An 18,212-nucleotide genomic window follows, 5' to 3' on the forward strand; every position below is an offset into this window, starting at 1 on the left:
TAGGAAATTCCCTCGTGGTCCAGTGGTTAGGACTCAGCGCTTTCACTTCTGGGGCATGGGTTCAATCCCTGGTTGGGGAACTAATAGCCCACAAGCCATGCCACACAGCCAAAAAAAAAAAAGTTAAGAATAAGAAAAAAGATTTTATCTTCATTTATTCTTTCTCTAATATTCTTACTTTATATATGTCCCAGTTTCTGACCTGTATAATTTTGCTTCTCCCTGAAGAACTTTTAAAAAACATTTCTGGTAATCTAGATCTGCTGTGATGAATTCCTTCAATTTTTGTTTGTCTGATAAAGTCTTTACTTCTCTTTTGAAAGATAATTTTGCTGGATGTAGAATTCTAGGTTGGTGATTTTTTCTCCAGCACTTTATCTCACTCCACTCTCTTCTTGCTTCCATAGTTTCTAACAAGGAGTCTTTTGTAATTCTTATCTTTGTTCCCCTGTAGGTGAGGTATGTTTTTTCTCTGTCTTTCAAAATTTTCTCTTTGCTCTCGTGTTCCCCATTTTGAAATGAGATAACTAGTTGTCATTTTTTGGATTCTTATCCTACTTTGTCTTCTCTTTGCTTCCTTTATCCATGGTTTGGGGTCTGTCATTAATTTTGGAAAGTTCTCAGCCATTATTATTTCCTATTTTTTCTGTACTGTTTTCTCTTTTTTTCTCCTTCTGGTATTCAATTATGTGTATGTTACATCTTTTGAAATTGTCCACTGTTCTTAGATGTCCTCTTCTGTTTGTTTTCATTCTTTTTCCGATTGCATTTCAGTTTTGCAAGTTTCTATTCACTGGTTCAGATTCACTGATCTATTCCTTAGCTATGTCTTATGTACTGATGAACTCGTCAAATGCAGTCTTCATTTCTGTTATAATATTAACGTGTTTTATATTTCTAGCATTTCTTTTTGATCCTTAATGGTTCCATCTTTGTGCTTACATTACCTGTCTCTTCTTGGGTAATGTTTACTTTTCCCGCAAGAGCCAGAAAATGTCAATATCTATGTCATATGTAAGTCTGGTTCTGATGCTTACTTTGTCTCTTCAGACTGTGCTTTTTCTTGTCTTTTAGAATGCTTTGTAATTTTTTGTTGAAAACTGGACATGATGTGTGGGGTAATAGGAAAAGAGGTAAATAGGTCTTCAATATGAGGTTTTATGGTCATAAGGCCAGGGGTTTGGCTATGTTAATGTTTGCTGTGGCTGTAGGTGCCAGAGGCTTAAAGTTCCTCTACTGTCCTTGTTTTTATTTCTCTTGTTATCTTGGGCATCCACAAAAACTCCTCTTTAGATAGGGCATGCATCTTGCATCTCTTTTATCTCTAATGCATTGTTATACTGGAACCCTATTGGTGTGGTAGTAAGGTGTGGGGGACTGGAAGCGTTCTATCATCTTATTAAAACTCAGTGTTTTAGTGACCTGTGTCCCCGGACATGGTGTTCACAAGTGTTTCTTACCTTCCTGCCCACTCCCAGTGACATAGGAAGACTAGGAGAAAGCAGATAATGTCAGATAAACGCCCGTCTCCAGGGTGAGATAAGGCTCTAGTAAGGTTTGTTTTACTGGAGAATAGGCCTTTTTTAGGAAGAACAACACTGTGTGAATATTTCAGAATGGTTACTTTTCTTTTCTTCCTGCCAGAGAAACAGGGGTATCTTTCTTGCTTTTTCACCATGAGAAACTTCTGTGGTTCTTGGAGGTAAAGCCCATGAAAGTTTTGGGGGCCCTAGGAGTTTCATTCTCATGGTAGTCCACACTCATCTACCAGCAATTAGTCGAAATTACCATTTAAATGTTCCTTCCAGTGGTCCAGGTAAGCATTATCTCAACTGTCACTCTCTGTATTCACCTCTCTCTCCACATGGCAGGATGGCAGTTTGCCCTATAACCTTGGTTTTCTGTTGAATCAAAGAAAAGTTGTTGTTTTTTTCCCGTGTTTTATAGATGGGAGTGATGACTTACAATCTCTATATATCAGAGCTGAATCTGGAAGCTGTCTTCACTTTGAATGATATTTTCACCAATATAGAATTTTGGATTGAGAGGATTTTTAAAATTCTCTCAGCACTTTAAAGATGTCTCTCCGTTATCTCCTGATCATAGTTTCTTTTGAGAAGTCTGATGTACTTCTTATCTTCGTTCCTTTGTCATTAATGCATACTTTTTTCCTCTCTAGCTGGGTTTAAGATTTTATCTCTGATTTTCAGCATCTTGAATATAATGTGTTTAGGTGTGTTGTGTGGTGTTACATTGTATTTTTTGTTTGTTTTGTTTTGTTTTTTGATATTTACCTTATTTGGGATTCTCAGCTTCCTGCATCTGTGGTTTGATATTTTTCATTACTTTTGGAAAATTTTCAGCCATTGTTTCTTCAAATACTTACGCTCTCTTCTCTCATTTCCTGCTGGGATACCAATTACACATGTGTTAGACCATTTGTTATTATCTCATAGCTCTTGGATACTTTGCTTTATTTTATTCTTTTTTTTAGTTTGGGTAACTTCTATTGACTTTTCTTCAAGTTTGTTGATTCTTTCTTCAGCTGTGTCAAGTTTTGTGAGCCGATGAAGGCGTTCTTTGTGTACGTTTCAGCATTTTTATGCCATTTCCATTTGAAGAACCTGAAAGTTGATGTGAACTCCCATTGTACTTGTGGCTCCTCAGGTTCTTTGCTGTCCACTAACCCACAATTGGACTTTATCAATTTATTTAGAAAATTAACTGAATTTTCTTCACTTGCTTTTAAGGTGCCTGCCATCCAGGCTATGCCACAGATGATTCAGTGCTGGTGTTCCCTCTTTTCTTAGAAGTGCCTTTCTTTAGATTTCATGCTGCACTGTTGCCTTGTGACCTGAGCTTTTCAACAGGTTCAGGAAAAGTTATTTTGTAGTTCATTCAGCTTTGTCTTACCGTCTTGAGGGTCTTCTCAGCTTTCTATATCTAGGCAGAGATGGAACTCTCCAAATCTTTTTGAAATTATCCCCCCTTAGATTAAACCTTTCTTTAATGTCTTTGTTTGAATCTTTATTTTCTCACTAAGTGCGTATTATATTCTTCTCTGTGTTGTATCGTTTGCACATTTCTCTTTCTTGCTCTCATTTTCCTGAGCTGCTACCCCATATATGATATACAGTGATCCTTCACAATGAAGTGTATTACCTGTAACATTGAAGTCTTTTTACAGAGATGAAAATACATTTTGCACTAAATCAGAAAACTTGTTATTCTGGTTTAGAAATAAAAGTAGGTAAATTAATTACTATTTTCCCCTATAATGAAGACAGGTTGACTTTAGTCTTCAATTATCATCATTTGTCATACATTTTACTTTTTAAAACTTTTTAATTTTAGAAACTGCTGGTTGTCACTTACGAAAGTGAAGCAAAATTAGGGTTCACATTGAACTATTTTAAAGTTTTGGGTAGTTGTCTAACAGAGAAGACTGTGTGGCATCTAAAGCAATTTTTTAAAAATAGCCTTAATGAATATTCTAATATTACAAGGTAGAATTTTAAAGTATTTATTCCAAACAGGGATGATTTAAAGCAGCTTCTGAACCTGGACTTTTTTCATAATTCTTTTTTATGTTATTTTTTTAAGAAGTATTTCTTGAAATAGGTTATATTTGCACATATTATAAAATTCAAAAGGCAGCAAAGTGTATCCTAAATTACAGGAAAAAGTAAATCTCCCTTTCACTCCTGTTCACAAATTAATTCAGTTTCTATCTTTCAAGACAGCCTAATTTCCTGTGGATTTTTCTGTCGATATTCCATAATATATGAATGTATAGACATATTTATATATCTCTCTCCCTTTTTTTCACCTCCCTCTCTTCCTCCCCTTTCCTGCTCCTTCCTTCTCTCCTTTAGCCTCTCCCTCTCTTTCCTCTTTCTCTCCCTTTAACATATGTAATGTTATACTGTACACATTCTTTACTTTGCTATTTTCATTTATATTTTGAGAATTAATTCCATGGGTAGTCCTCAGTGAATTGCCTTTCTCTCTTTAATTAGAATATACTGTTCACTTATGGAAATTCTGTTTGTGTTTAACTAGTCTCCTGTTGATATACATTTAGGTAATTTCTAGACTTTCACTACTGCAAACAATGCAGCAGTGTGTTTTTACAAAAGTCATTTCACTGTTGCCATTTATTGTCTTAAATTGAATGTTCACCCCTCAATGAACATGAGCAGTTATATAATGTAACGATAAATTTTGAAACAACCATTTTTAAATGACTTTGCTTTCAGTCTTCTAGATTCGTTTAAACAATGGACAGCCTTAAATTAAAAGGCAAATTGTTAAGTAACTGTAATGGTAAACAGATGTAATAAAATAGTTTCTTAATCTCTTTGAATTAGAATTTTTCAATACTAGACATGTAAAACAATACGGAAGACACTGGATGCTGAAGTTGGTATAACATCGTAACAACTAATTTAGAGTTTTATCTTTCATCGGGACAGAGTATTCTCATTTATTTGCTTTATATTAGTAAAAGTTTTGAACCTGAACCTACGTGATAAATGTACATTATCATAATCTTTTTTGTATCTGTGGAGTTCCATGTTACATTTATTTGAAGGATTCTGCTACTAAAAACAAGCTTAAAAACCACTGCAGTTGTTCATTCTGCCGAATTTTCCGGTTTAAATTTGCATTGTGAAATTTATACTAGGCATTTTTCCTGGAATTCCAGTAACTGCTGGAAAAAAAAATTAAACAGATTTAGTGTATCATATACAGGATTAGAAGTAGTTCACTGCCTTATATGATTATTTATGTGTAATAGATGATAAATATTTTTTCTATAAACCTGAAATGAAATAGTTTTATTAAAGGTGCTAGTTCAAACAAAAATTATTTAATCAGGGACTTCCCTGGTAGCTCAGGGGTTAAGAATCCACCTGCCAATGCAGGGGACATGGGTTTGAGCCTTGGTCCTGGAAGATTCCACATGCCGCGGAGCAACTAAGCCCGTGTACCACAACTACTGAGCCTGTGCTCTAGAGCCCACATGCCACAACTACTGAAGCCCGCACACCTAGAGCCCATGCTCCGTAACAAGAGAAGCTACCACAATGCGAAACCTGCGCACTGCAACGAAGAGTAGCCTCTGCTCACCTCAACTAGAGAAAGCCTGTGCGCAGCAGCGAAGACTGAGTGCAGCCAAAGATAAATAAATAAATTAATTAAAAAATTATTTAATCAAACCTGGTCTTGTACCCCCATTCCTTAGTCTGTATTGAAGGACACTCTTTTGCCTAGGTCTCTTAGTGGCTTTTGTTCTTACACAGAGTAAAATGCCATAGCCCCTCCCCCTATCTGGATAGTGGATAGTCACATGGTTCCCTTGCAGGTGTCTTCAGGTCTCTGCTCAAAAGTCATCTCAGCCATTGAACTTTCTTTCATCTTCACGTATAAAGTAATCCTTTCCCAACTCCCCTTGTCCTACTTCCTTGCTTTATTTTTCTCCCTAGCACTAATTTTCTGACCTAGTATACATTTACATGTTTATTTGCTTATTGTCTGTCCTCATTAGAATGTAGGTTCATAAGTCTTTATATCGTCTCCTGCTGTATCGCTAGCACATTGAGTGGTGCCTAGCACATTGAACAGGTTGTAGTGGGTGCTCAGTAAACATTTGACTGTTTGAACGTTGAATTTTCTTTCCTGCTCTTTCTGAAAGTTCTGGTTAGATTATAACAGTGTCTTCATATTTCTGGATGTATCACCTACAGTAATTTTGAGTACCTGTGTTCCCCTTGGACATTTGTAAATCAGTATTTTATATTTTTATCATGAGTTTTAACAGTTGCAAATGGTATGGTTTTTTGTATATAGTAAATGTTGTTGTGTTTGAATAGAATTGTTAGAACACTTCTGAAAGTATCACAGTGATTCGATACCTATCAATGTTCATTTAAAACATACATGCACAAGTTCTTATTTATAGTCAGACAGTTTTCATTAATTTTTTCTCTTTGAACGAGAATCTCTATTTTTTCTATTCCACTTTCTCCTATAGATTTCTCCTAACGTAATACTTTTATGCTTGAAATAATTATACTTGGAACAAAAATATGTAAATACTTTTTATGATAAAAACACTCAGCGAACTAGGAATAGAAGGGAGCTTCCCTAACATGATAAAGGGCATTTATGAAAATCGACACCCAACCTTATACTTCATTATACATTATAAATTGTGAAAGACTGAAAGCTTTTTCTCTAAGATCAGGAACAAGACAAAGACACCAGATGTTTTGCTACTAATCAACATTGCATTAGAAGTCCTAGTCAGAGCAGTTGAGCAAGAGAAAGGAATAAAAAGCACCCACACTGATAAGAAGTAAACCTATTAATTTGCAGATAACATGATTCCACAGATAGAATATGCTAAAGATTCCTCGTGCACCAGAAAATTAGTTATAAGTGAATTCAACAGAGTTGCAGGTTTCAAGGTAAATATTTTAAAAATCAGTTGTGTTTTTTATACTAGCAATGAAAAATCTCAAAGGGAAATTTTAAAATTTCATTTACAGTAGCATCCAAAATGATAAAATACTGAGGGATAAATTTAACCAAAGAAACAGTACATTTGTACACTGAAAACTACAAAAAATTACAGGAAGAAATTCCAAGTTTATGGATTGCAAGACTTAATGTTGTTAAGATGGCCGTACCACCAAAGTGATCTGCAGATTCAGTGCAGTGCCTGTCAAAACTCCAAATGCCTTTCTTGCAGAAATGGAAAAGTTGAGCCACAGATTCACATGGAATACAACAGGTTCCAAATAGCCAAAACCATACTGAGAAAGAAAAACAAATTTGGAGGACCCACAGTTCAAGATTCCAAAACTTACCGTAAAGCTATAGTAACTAAAACTGTGGTATTAGCATAAGGATAGATGTATAGATCAGTCAATGGAATAGGATTAAGATCCCAGAAGTAAACCCATACATCTGTGGCCAGTTGATTTTCTGTAAGGGTGCCAAGATCATTCAGTGAGAGAAAGATAGTCTCTTCAACAAGGTCTGTGACAAGTGGATATCCACATGTTAAGAAACGAAGCTGGGCCCCTGCCTCACTCCATATACAGAAATTAACTTGGATCAAAGACCGAAATTAAAGTCTTTGACCTAAAACTATAAAACTCAGAAAATACATAAAGGTAAGTCTTCATGACCTCATATCTGGAAATGGATTCTTTTGCTATAACACCAAAAGCACAAGCAACAGAAGAAAAAAATAGACAAATTGGAATTCATTAAAAGCTTTTGTGTATCAAAGGACAGTATCAAACAAGTAAAAAGATAAACTATGGAATGGGAGAAAATATTTGCAAATTATATATCTGATAAGGGTTTACTATCAGAATGTATAAAGTACTCATATAACTTAACAATAAAAAGACAGCTGAATGGATAGAAGACATCAATAGACATTTCTCCAAAGGAGATATACAAATGGCCAACAAACACATGAAAAGATATTCAACTTTATTGGTCATTAAGGAAACGCAAATCAAAATCATAGTGAGATGCTCTTTCAACAGGTCCAACAGATTGGCTATAATCAAAAAATTGGAAGATAACAAGTGTTGATAAGGATGTGGAGAAATAGGAACCCTTGTACATTGCTTGTGGGAATGTAAAATGGTGAAGCCCCTTTGAAAAAAAGTTGTGGAGTTCCTCAAAAATATAAAATAGAACTATCATATGACCCAGCAATTTCACTCCTAGGTTTATACCCAAAAGAATTGAAAATAGGTACTCAAACAAATACTTGTATACAGATGTTCATATTCACAGTAACCAAAACATGGAAACAACCCAAATGTCCATCACTGGGTGAATGGATAAACAATTTGTGTTGTATGTACACTCAATGTAATATTCAGCCATAAAAAATGTTGATAGGGACTTCCCTGGCAGTCCGGTGGTTAAGACTTCACTTTCCAGTGCAGGGGGTGAGGTTTGATCCCTGGTCAGGGAGCTAAGATCCCACATGCCTTGCAGCCAAAAAACTAAAACATAAAACAGAAGCAGTATTTTAACAAATTCAATAAAGGCTTTAAAAATGGTCCACATCAAAAAAAAAAAAAACTAGAAATGTTGATACATGGTACAACATAGATGAACCTCAAAACCACTATACCTAATGAAAAAAGCCAGACACAAAAGACCACATATTATATGATTTCTTTTGTATTAAATATCAAAATAAGCATATCAAAAGACATAAAAGCAAATTAGTTTTTGCCAGGGAATGGGAGGGAGGATGGTCATAGGGGAAGATTATTTATAGGTTATAGTGTGTTCTTCTGATATATTGAAAAATTTCTGAGACTATAGGGAGCTGTTGATTGCACAGCATTGTAAAGGCACTAAATGCCACTGAATTATACATTTAAAAATGGCTAAGTAGGGCTTCCCTGGTGGCGCAGTGGTTAAGAATCTGCTTGCCAATGCAGGGGACACGGATTCAAGCCCTGGTCCAGGAAGACCCCACATGCTGCGGAGCAACTAAGCCCACGTGCCACAACTACTGAGCCTGCGCTCTAGAGCCCATGTGCCACAACTACTGAGCCTGCATGCCACAGCTACTGAAGCCCATGTGCCTAGAGCCCATGCAGTGCAACAAGAGAAGCCACCACAATGAGAAGCCCGCACACTGCAACAAAGAGTAGCCCCCGCTCGCCACAACTAAAGAAAGACTGTGCACAGCAACGAAGACCCAAAGCAGCCAAAATTTTAAAAATAAATAAAATTTATTTAAAAAATGGCTTAGTTACATGAATTTCACTTAAAAATATATATATATTTAAAGCTAACATTAACTTTTAAAATTGTATAACCATACAGTTTTAAGTGCTTTAATATTTCATCTGGGTGGAGTTATTAGAGTTGATGAATAATAAATATTTTACAGATTTTGTTAAATAATTTTAAAGTCATTAAAAAGTGAAATTTATTGGAAATACATCTTAAGGATATGAATTTTTTTTTTTTTTTTTGCTGTACACGGGCGTCTCACTGTTGTGGCCTCTCCCATTGCGGAGCACAGGCTCCGGAGGCGCAGGCTCAGTGGCCATGGCTCATGGGCCTAGCCACTCCGCGGCATGTGGGATCTTCCCGGACTGGGGCACGAACCCGTGTCCCCTGCATCGGCAGGCGGACTCTCAATCACTGCGCCACCAGGGAAGCCGAGGATATTAATTTTTTAATGCCATTTAGTTCATGTATTCATGGATGAATGCTAAAGGGTTAGCATCAATTCCATTCCTGTTTTATTATTTTTTACCTTAAATCCCACAACCATTTTTTATTATAAAGGTGAACCCTGATCCTCATGATGGGCTTATTGGTAGGATTTCTGGTAGTAATTGCAGACACCAGGGTCTCCAAATGTTTGAATTTGCAGCTACTAGCGATGTCCAGTCATACAGGATGAGGATGTCTTTGATCTTTTTGGAAGCCTATCCACATATTTCTGATAGTAAGATCACCAGGGCTTTGGAGGTGGACTGGTGGATTGCAAAAGCTGGGCTGCATGACCACCACCCTTCACACAGACACCGAGGTCCATGCCAGCAAATTGCTCCTTGTCCAGAAGCAGAACCGGTACCAGTAACTTGTATTGTAGCTGTACTGTAGCTGTGCGTGGTTGGATCATCTCTGGGGGTAACCCATTCACCTAAGGAGCCAGTGTGCCATGGCTGTGGTCATCTTCTTGCGTCTGAAGGGCTGCACCAACTGCAGAGGGTCCTTGGATGGCATGGCTGTGATGTAGAGAAGACAGCCTCATTGTGAGGCACCTCAACTAGAAGAAAGCCCTATTTTATGTTTTATTAGACTCAAATGATGAGAAACATTGTTAATATAAATAAGTAGATGGTAGGTAGTGGAAAGGATTTTTCTGTGTCAGTGTCACTTAGTTTTTTGAACTTCTGTGTCATATGCCAAAAAGCAATAATTGATTAAATGTAAAATTTAGTTTTAATGATTTATCAGCTGATAACTCAGATTTTCCTTCATTTTTGAAATTGAAGAATTAGAAAGAAATGCATAAGAATTTGGTAATAATTAGAGTCATTCACTACTTTTTCAACACCTATAGCAGTATTTCTAGTTGGCCCTATGTTTAGTGCTTCAGAGGTTTTTGCCTCTCAGGGAAACCTATCATGATAAGAAGAGACACATAGGTTAGAGGAATATACTTCTTTTGTAAAATGAAAAAATGTAATTGTCAAAGGGGAGAAGGAAAAGATGAATTCTTATCACATAGGCAGAGAAGGTTTTTTTTAATAATTATGTATAGAAATTGAAAATCTTCTGATGCCCATGAAACCTTTCTATGCCCATGGCACCTCATGAACAATTTTTATATACCTGCAGGGTACTGAACTTTCTTGGGGAGCTTGTATAAAGTGCTTCATACTGCCTTCAAATCGGAATCTTTGAATAGTTTGAGACTTCTATGTACTGTGAATAAAACGATGGGAAAAAAAACAGAATTTGGCCAGAGAAGAAAAAAAAGGAATTTGGCCCTAAGGCTGTTTCTTTCAAAATAGGTTTATATTATTTCTAGCTTGTGTCAGGAATAAATGTAGAATTAATATAAAATTCTTTAAAATGTGGTGAATTGGGGATATTGACTTCTCTTATAATTCCTTTTGTAAAATTTTTCCCAGGTGAATGAATGGTCATTGAAGATAAGAAAGGAAATGAGAGTTGTTGACAGGCAAATAAGAGGTAAATTATTATTTTACATCTCCTATTCTTTATCTTGGTGTATTTTGCATTAGTTCATAAAAGTAAACTGTATCTACATCTATGAAACATAGTTTATATTAATTATTTATGGCTGCCCTAATTATTTGCTTTCTAATTATAGTAAGAAAAACAAGATAAAATCAACTCAAAGATCTTTACATTTGATAAGAACTAAAATCTTTCCTCCAGCCTGGCATTGAGCTATTCAAGGGGGAGAGGCCATGTTCATTCATCTGTGATTTCCTAGAGTCCAGGTTACTTTTGGAAACAAAGCAGGCGCTCACATTCTGTGGTAGACAGAATAATGGCCTTCCAAAGATGTCCACGTCCTAATCCCCAGAACCTGTGAATATGTTACCTTACATAGCAGAAGGAAACTTGCAGATTTGATTAAATTAAGGATCTTGAGGTGGGGAGATTAATCCTGGGCTATCTGGGTGGGCTTATAAGAGTCCTTATGAGAGGGAGGCAGCATGTTGAGAAAAAGTGAGAGAAAAGGAGATGTAACCACAGAACCAGATGTTAGAGTGCTATGCTTTGAAGATGGAGGAAGAAGACACAAGCTAAGGAATGCAGTTGACCTCTAGAAACTAGAAAAGACAAGGAAATGGATTCTTCCCTGAAGCTTCCAGAAGAAACACAGCCCTTCCAACACCTGGATTTTAGACTTCGTTTTTGTTTTTGTTTTTGAATATTTATTGGGCTGTGCTGGGTCTTAGTTGCGGCACACAGGATCTTCATTGCCGCATGCGGGATCTTTTAGTTGCAGCGTGCAGGCTCTTAGTTTGCGGCATGTGGGATCTAGTTCCCTGACCAGAGATCGAATCCGGGCCCCCTGCTTTGGGAGCATGGAGTCCCAACTGCTGGACCATCAGGGAAGTCCCGATTTTAGACTTCTGATCACCACAATTAAAGAATAAATTTTTGTTGTTTTAAGCCATTTGAAAAAAAAAAGTAAAGCAACCTCATCTTACTTACAAAGAAATGGCTTTATGGAATTCAAATTAAATAAATCGTATGTAAGGAATGCAGTTCCATTTTCACTACAGTTTATCTTAGCATGGCTGTAAATTGAGCAAAATATGTTTCTAAATAAAGTTGATTATTGTTGAGTACTACTTAAAACTAAGGTGACTTGCAAAGAGTAACATTTAAAACTTTTATGATTTTTAACACTTTCATGATTGGAGAAAAATTAATAACAGAGGTATCACCATATCACTCCTTTTAAAAAAGAATTAGAATAGCAGTATAGGGGTAGGGAAGTAAAACGTACAAACTATTAGGTATAAAATAAGCTACAAGGATATATTATACAACATGGGGAATATAGCCAATATTTTATAACTGTAAATGGAGTAAAGCCTTTACAAATTGTGAATCACTATCTGTACATCTGTACAAATAGTAACTTGTACATCTGTAACTTATATAATATTGTACAGCAACTATACTTCAATTAAAAAAATAAAAATGGAAAAAAATACTTGTAAATAGGATATTCCAAAAGTAAATAAATAAAAAATAATTACAGAGGGGAATTACATTCATAGCCATGATGGAGTAATGGTTATGGATTTGAACTTGCACTCCATTGTAAATAAAGAAAAAACTGGACAAAAGCTGTGAAACATCTGTTTTCAAACATTGGATAACTGTCAGTGCAGGATTTTGATCAGTGAGAAAAGGGAAACAAAAGGAGAGAGCCCTAATATGGTCCTCATTTTCTGCCTAGGGAGACTTTCTGGGTCATAGCATGTGGAAGGAGATTCCAAGCAGAGTGTGGTATTCTCACTGAATTAAGGAGGAAGAGACTAGGGTTCAGGGAGGCTGCAGTGGCTGGAACTTGTGGGGCAGAGTATCAGAACAAGAGCAATATCCAAAGAAAAAGCTGTAAATATCTTCACAGGGTCCCAATGAGTCTTTAGCTGACTACTAAGCTGTGCATACTTAGAATGAGATTTTAGGAGGCTCGGCAAAGAACAGTTACTGGGGACAGAACAACTACCAGGAGGGGGCTATAAGCTAAACAGTTCCCAGAGTTAACAGAGGATTGAGAGATGGTAGAGTTCTGACCAGACACAGTAAAGAGACTTTGTTGAATATCTGGGGCATTCAGTAGAGACTGCAGAAGGGTCATGCCTTAATATTAAGGTGAAAGTAGCCCTAGCTTAAAGGCTACCATATGCCCACAGCAACAAAGCTTAAAAGCAGATCTGTTACTGTATAGCACAGGAACTCTACTCAGTGCTCTGTGGTGACCTAAATGGAAAGGAAATCCAAAAAAGAGGAGATATATATATATATAGAGAGAGAGAGAGAGAGAGAGAGAGAGACAGAGAGAGAGAGAGAGAGAGGGAGAGAGGGCGCGCTGATTCACTTTGTTGTACAGTAGAAACTAACACAACATTGTAAAGCAACTATACTCCAATAAAAATTAATTTAAAAAATAAATAAATAAAAATTAAAAGAAGTCTTGAAAGCTGAACTACCAAAATAAAGCTGAACATTCTTTAAAGCTCTTTAAGGCTGAACTACCAAAATTGCAGATACCCCAAAATGAAACATTTAGAGTGTTCAACATCCAATGAAAAGTTACTAGGAAAGTGTGACCCAAAATCAAGAGAAAAATCAGGAAATATAAATAGACCCAGAAAAAAAACAGATGATCAAATGAATAAGCAGACAGGGATTTTAAACAGCTATTATAATATGTTGAGGGATTTAGAGGAAAACATAATGAACATATGTTTCAAAGGAAAACATGAACATAATGAAGAGGTAAATAGAAGATATTGAAAAGAACAAAGTAGAACTCAGATGAAAGATCTAGAATAAAGTGAAGTAAAATGAAAGCTTCACTGAATGGGTTGAACAAGCAGATTATACACTACAGAAAACAAGATCAGTGAAATCAAAGATAGTAATACAAACTATCCAAACTGCAGTACTGAGAGAAAAAAGTAAAAAAAAAAAAAAAAAATCAAATGATCCAACATGTAATTTGAGTCTCAGAAGGAAAAGAGTCCAGAAAGGATCACATGATATAATAGCTGATGAAAACTGTAAACCCACAGATCCAAGGAACTCCAATTTCAAACGGGATAAACACAAAGAAAACCTTGCCAGGATGTGTCATAAGCAAATTACTGAAAGGTAACAATAAAGAGATAAAACAGTCTGAGGAAAGGGTAATGATTAAAATTTTATTATCAGAAACAATACGAACCAAAACATCTTTGATACAATAAAAGAAAAATACCCACATTATCCTAGAATTCTGAGTCCAATGAAAACAGCATTCAAAGGAGAAGTAAAGATACTTGTATACAAAAGCCAAGAGAATTTGTTGCTAGTAGGTCTACAGTACAAGAAACGTTAAAGGAAGTTGTAAGCTGAAGGAAAATCATACCAGATAGAAATTTGGATTTACCCAGAGGAATGAAGCATGCTGGAAATTATAAGTATGTAAGTAAATATAATGTTTTTCTCTTTTAAGAGTTTCTTTTTAATAATTATTGACTGTTTAAAGTAAAAGTAATAATATGGAGCATAAAACATATGTAGAACTATGACAATGTATGACAATAATAGCACAAACAATTGATTCATGTCATCTTTAGAAACCACATAAATTCAGTTAGTGTCTCACAAACCTTGTTTATTCCTGTTTTGTGCTTTACTTATTGTATACCTTCTCACATCCATAACTCATTTATCTGGTTAAATGATCTTCAAGCTCTGTCTTTCTTCTCATGGTTCCTGTTATTTCTCATTCATAGCAATTTATTAGTTAACTAACATGATATCAGAAAAATAATAGTGGGTTTTGGAGTCCTTACACTACCAGATTTAAACCATCACTGCTATCAATTAGCCACCTGTTCCTATTAAAATTCTTTGAATCTCACAGAACTGTACTGACAATTAAATCTGTGAATGTATGTAAAATGTTTAGGACAGTACTTGGCATATAGTAGACAATTTACTACATTTATAGTGATACCAAAAAAGGAGGGTGGGGGTTACTTTAGACAAAGTATAACTTTGAAATAATGTGATTGCTTTAAATGTTACTTGCATATGAAGGTTTACCACTGAAACACTTTCAAAGTCTTTGATTTGTTTTTTTGTGTGTTTTTGTTTTTTTTCTTTTTAGATTACATAGCTTTATTTAGTCTTTGATTTGAATTTTATTTCTTTATTTTTATACAGCAGGTTCTTATTAGTTATCTATTTTATAATGTTAGTATATATGTCAATCCCAATCTCCCAATTCATCCCACCACCACCCCACCCCCTGCTTTCCCCCCTTGGTGTCCATACATTTGTTCTCTACATCTGTGTCTCCATTTCTGCCCTGCAAACCAGTTCATCTGTACCATTTTTCTAGATTCCACATATATGTGTTAATATACGATATTTGTTTTTCTCTCTCTTACTTGCTTCACTCTATGACAGTCTCTAGGTCCATCCACATCTCTACAAATGACCCCGTTTCATTCCTTGTTATGGCTGAGTAATACTCCATTGTATACATGTACCACATCTTCTTTATCCATTCGTCTGTCAGTGGACATTTAGGTTGCTTCCATGACCTGGCTATTGTAAATAGTGCTGCAGTGAACATTGGGGTGCATGTGTCTTTTTGAATTACAGTTTTCTGTGTGTATATGCCCAGTAGTGGGATTGTTGAATCATATGGTAATTCTATTTTTAGTTTTTTAAGGAACCTCCATACTGTTCTCCATAGTGGCTGTATCAATTTACATTCCCACCAACAGTGCAAGAGGGTGCCCTTTTCTCCACACCCTCTCCAGCATTTGTTGTTTGTAGATTTTCTGATGATGCCCATTCTAACTGATGGGAGGTGATACCTCATTGTAGTTTTGATTTGCATTTCTCTAGTAATTAGTGACGTTGAGCAGCTTTTCATGTGCTTCTTGGCCATCTGTGTGTCTTCTTTGGAGAAATGTCTGTTTAGGTCTTCTACATATTTTAGAATTGGGTTGTTTGTTTTTCTCATATTGAGCTGCATGAGCTGTTGATATATTTCGGAGATTGATCCTTTGTCTGTTGATTCATTTGCAAATATTTTCTCCCATTCTGAGGGTTGTCTTTGCGTCTTTTTTATGGTTTCCTTTGCTGTGCAAAAGATTTTAAGTTTCATTAGGTCCCACTTGTTTATTTTTGTTTTTATTTCCATTACTCTGGGAGGTGGGTCCAAAAAGATCTTGCTGTGATTTATGTCAAAGAGTGTTCTTCCTTTGTTTTCCACTAAGCGTTTTATACTGTCTTGTTTTACATTTAGGTCTTTAATCCATTTTGAGTTTATTTTTCTGTGTGGTGTTAGGGAGTGTTCTAATTTCATTCTTTTACATGTAGCTGTCCAATTTTCACAGCCCCACTTATTGAAGAGACTGTCTTTTCTCCATTGTATATCCTTGCCTCCTTTGTCATAGACGAATTGACCATAAGCGTGTGGTTCATTTCTGGGCTCCCCATTCTTTTCCATTGATCTGTGTGTCTGGTTTTGTGACAGTACCATACTATTTTGATTACAGTAGCTTTGTGGAATAGTGTGAAGTCAGGGAGTCTGAGTCCTCCAAGTCTGTTTTTTTCCCTCAAGATTGCTTTGGCTATTGGGGGTCTTTTGTGTCTCCATACAAATTTTAAGATTTTTGGTTCAAATTCTGTAAAAAATGCCATTGCTAATTTGATAGGGATTGCATTGAATCTGTAGATTGCTTTGGGTAGTATAGTCATTTTCACAATATTGATTCTTCCAATCCAAGAACATGGTATATCTCTCCATCTGTTTGTATCATCTTTAATTTCTTTCATCAGTGTCTTATAGTTTTCTACATACAGGTGTTTTGTCTCCCTAGGTAGGTTTATTCCTAGGTATTTTATTCCTTTTGTTGCAGTGGTAAATAGGAGTGTTTCCTTAATTTCTCTTTCTGATCTTTCGTTGTTAGTGTATAGGAAGGCAAGAGATTTCTGTGCATTAATTTTCTATCCTGCAACTTTACCAAATTCATTGATTAGCGCTAGTAGTTTTCTGGTGGCATCTTTAGGATGCTCTATGTGTAGTGTCATGTCATCTGCAAAGAGTGACAGTTTTACTTCTTCTTTTCCAATTTGTATTCCTTTTATTTCTTTTTCTTCTCTGATTGCCGTGGCTAGGACTTCCAAAGCTATGTTGAATAATAGTGATGAGAGTGGACATCCTTGTCTTGTTCCTGATCTTAGAGGAAATACTTTTAGTTTTTCACCATTGAGAATGATGTTGCTGTGGGTTTGTCGTACATGGACTTTATTATGTTGAGGTAGGTTCCCTCTATGCCCACTCTCTGGAGAGTTTTTTTCATAAATGGGGTTTGAATTTTGTCAAAAGCTTTTTCTGCATCTATTGAGATGACCGTATGGTTTTTCTTCTTCAATTTGTTAATATGGTGTATCACATTGATTGATTTGCATATATTGAAGAATCCTTGAATCCCTGGGATAAATCCCACTTGATCATGGTGTATGATCCTTTTAATGTGTTGTTGGATTCTGTTTGCTAGTATTTTGTTGAGGATTTTTGCATCTATATTCATCAGTGATATTGGTCTGTAATTTCCTCTTTTTGTCGTGTCTTTGTCTGGTTTTGGTATTAGGGTGATGGTGGCCTCGTAGAATGAGTTTGGGAGTGTTTCTTCATCTGCAGTTTTTTTAGAAGAGCTTGAGAAGGATGGGTGTTAGCTCTTCTCTAAATGTTTGATAGTATTTACCTGGGAAGAAATCTGGTCCTGGAATTTTCTTTGTTGCAAGATTTTATATCACAGTTTCAATTTCATTACTTGTGATTAGTCAGTTTATATTTTCTATTTCTTCCTGATTCAGTCTTGGAAGGTTATACATTTCTAAGAATTTGTCCATTTCTTCCAGGTTGTCCACTTTATTGGCAAGAGGTGCTTGTAGTAGTCTCTTATGCTTTGTATTTCTTCAGTGTCCTTTGCAACTTCTCCTTTTTCATTTCTAATTTTATTGATTTGAGTCCTCTCCCTCTTTTTCTTGATGAATGTGGCTAAAGGTTTATCAAGTTTGTTTATCTTCTCAAAGAACCAGCTTTTAGTTTTATTGATCTCTGCTATTGTTTTCTTTGTTTGTATTCCATTTATTTCTGCTCTGATCTCGATTTCTTTCCTTCTACTAACTTTGGGGAGTTTTTGTTCTTCTTTTCTAGTTCCTTTAGGTGTAAGGTTAAATTGTTTATTTGAGATGTTTCTTGTATCTTGAGGTAGGCTTGTATAGCTATGAACTTCACTCTTGGAACTGCTTTTGCTGCATCGTTTGGATCATCATGTTTTCGTTGTCATTTGTCTCTAGGTATTTTTTGATTTCCTCTTTGATTTCTTCAGTGATCTCTTGGTTACTTA

At 35.8% G+C, this 18,212-nt stretch overlaps 1 protein-coding gene across 1 annotated transcript in view; it reads left to right on the plus strand.

The window, feature by feature from the left end:
- Positions 1-18,212, plus strand: part of CHMP3 (charged multivesicular body protein 3) — an 81,983-nt gene that overhangs the window by 13,174 nt on the left and 50,597 nt on the right. The window contains exon 2 of the mRNA XM_079940488.1: positions 10,707-10,767. Coding sequence (XP_079796614.1) covers positions 10,707-10,767 — 61 coding nt within the window. The remainder of the gene's footprint in view (positions 1-10,706; positions 10,768-18,212) is intronic.

Source organism: Stenella coeruleoalba (genome assembly GCF_951394435.1).
Source record: "Stenella coeruleoalba genome assembly, chromosome: 13".
In the NCBI taxonomy this organism is placed as follows: Eukaryota; Metazoa; Chordata; class Mammalia; order Artiodactyla; family Delphinidae; genus Stenella; species Stenella coeruleoalba.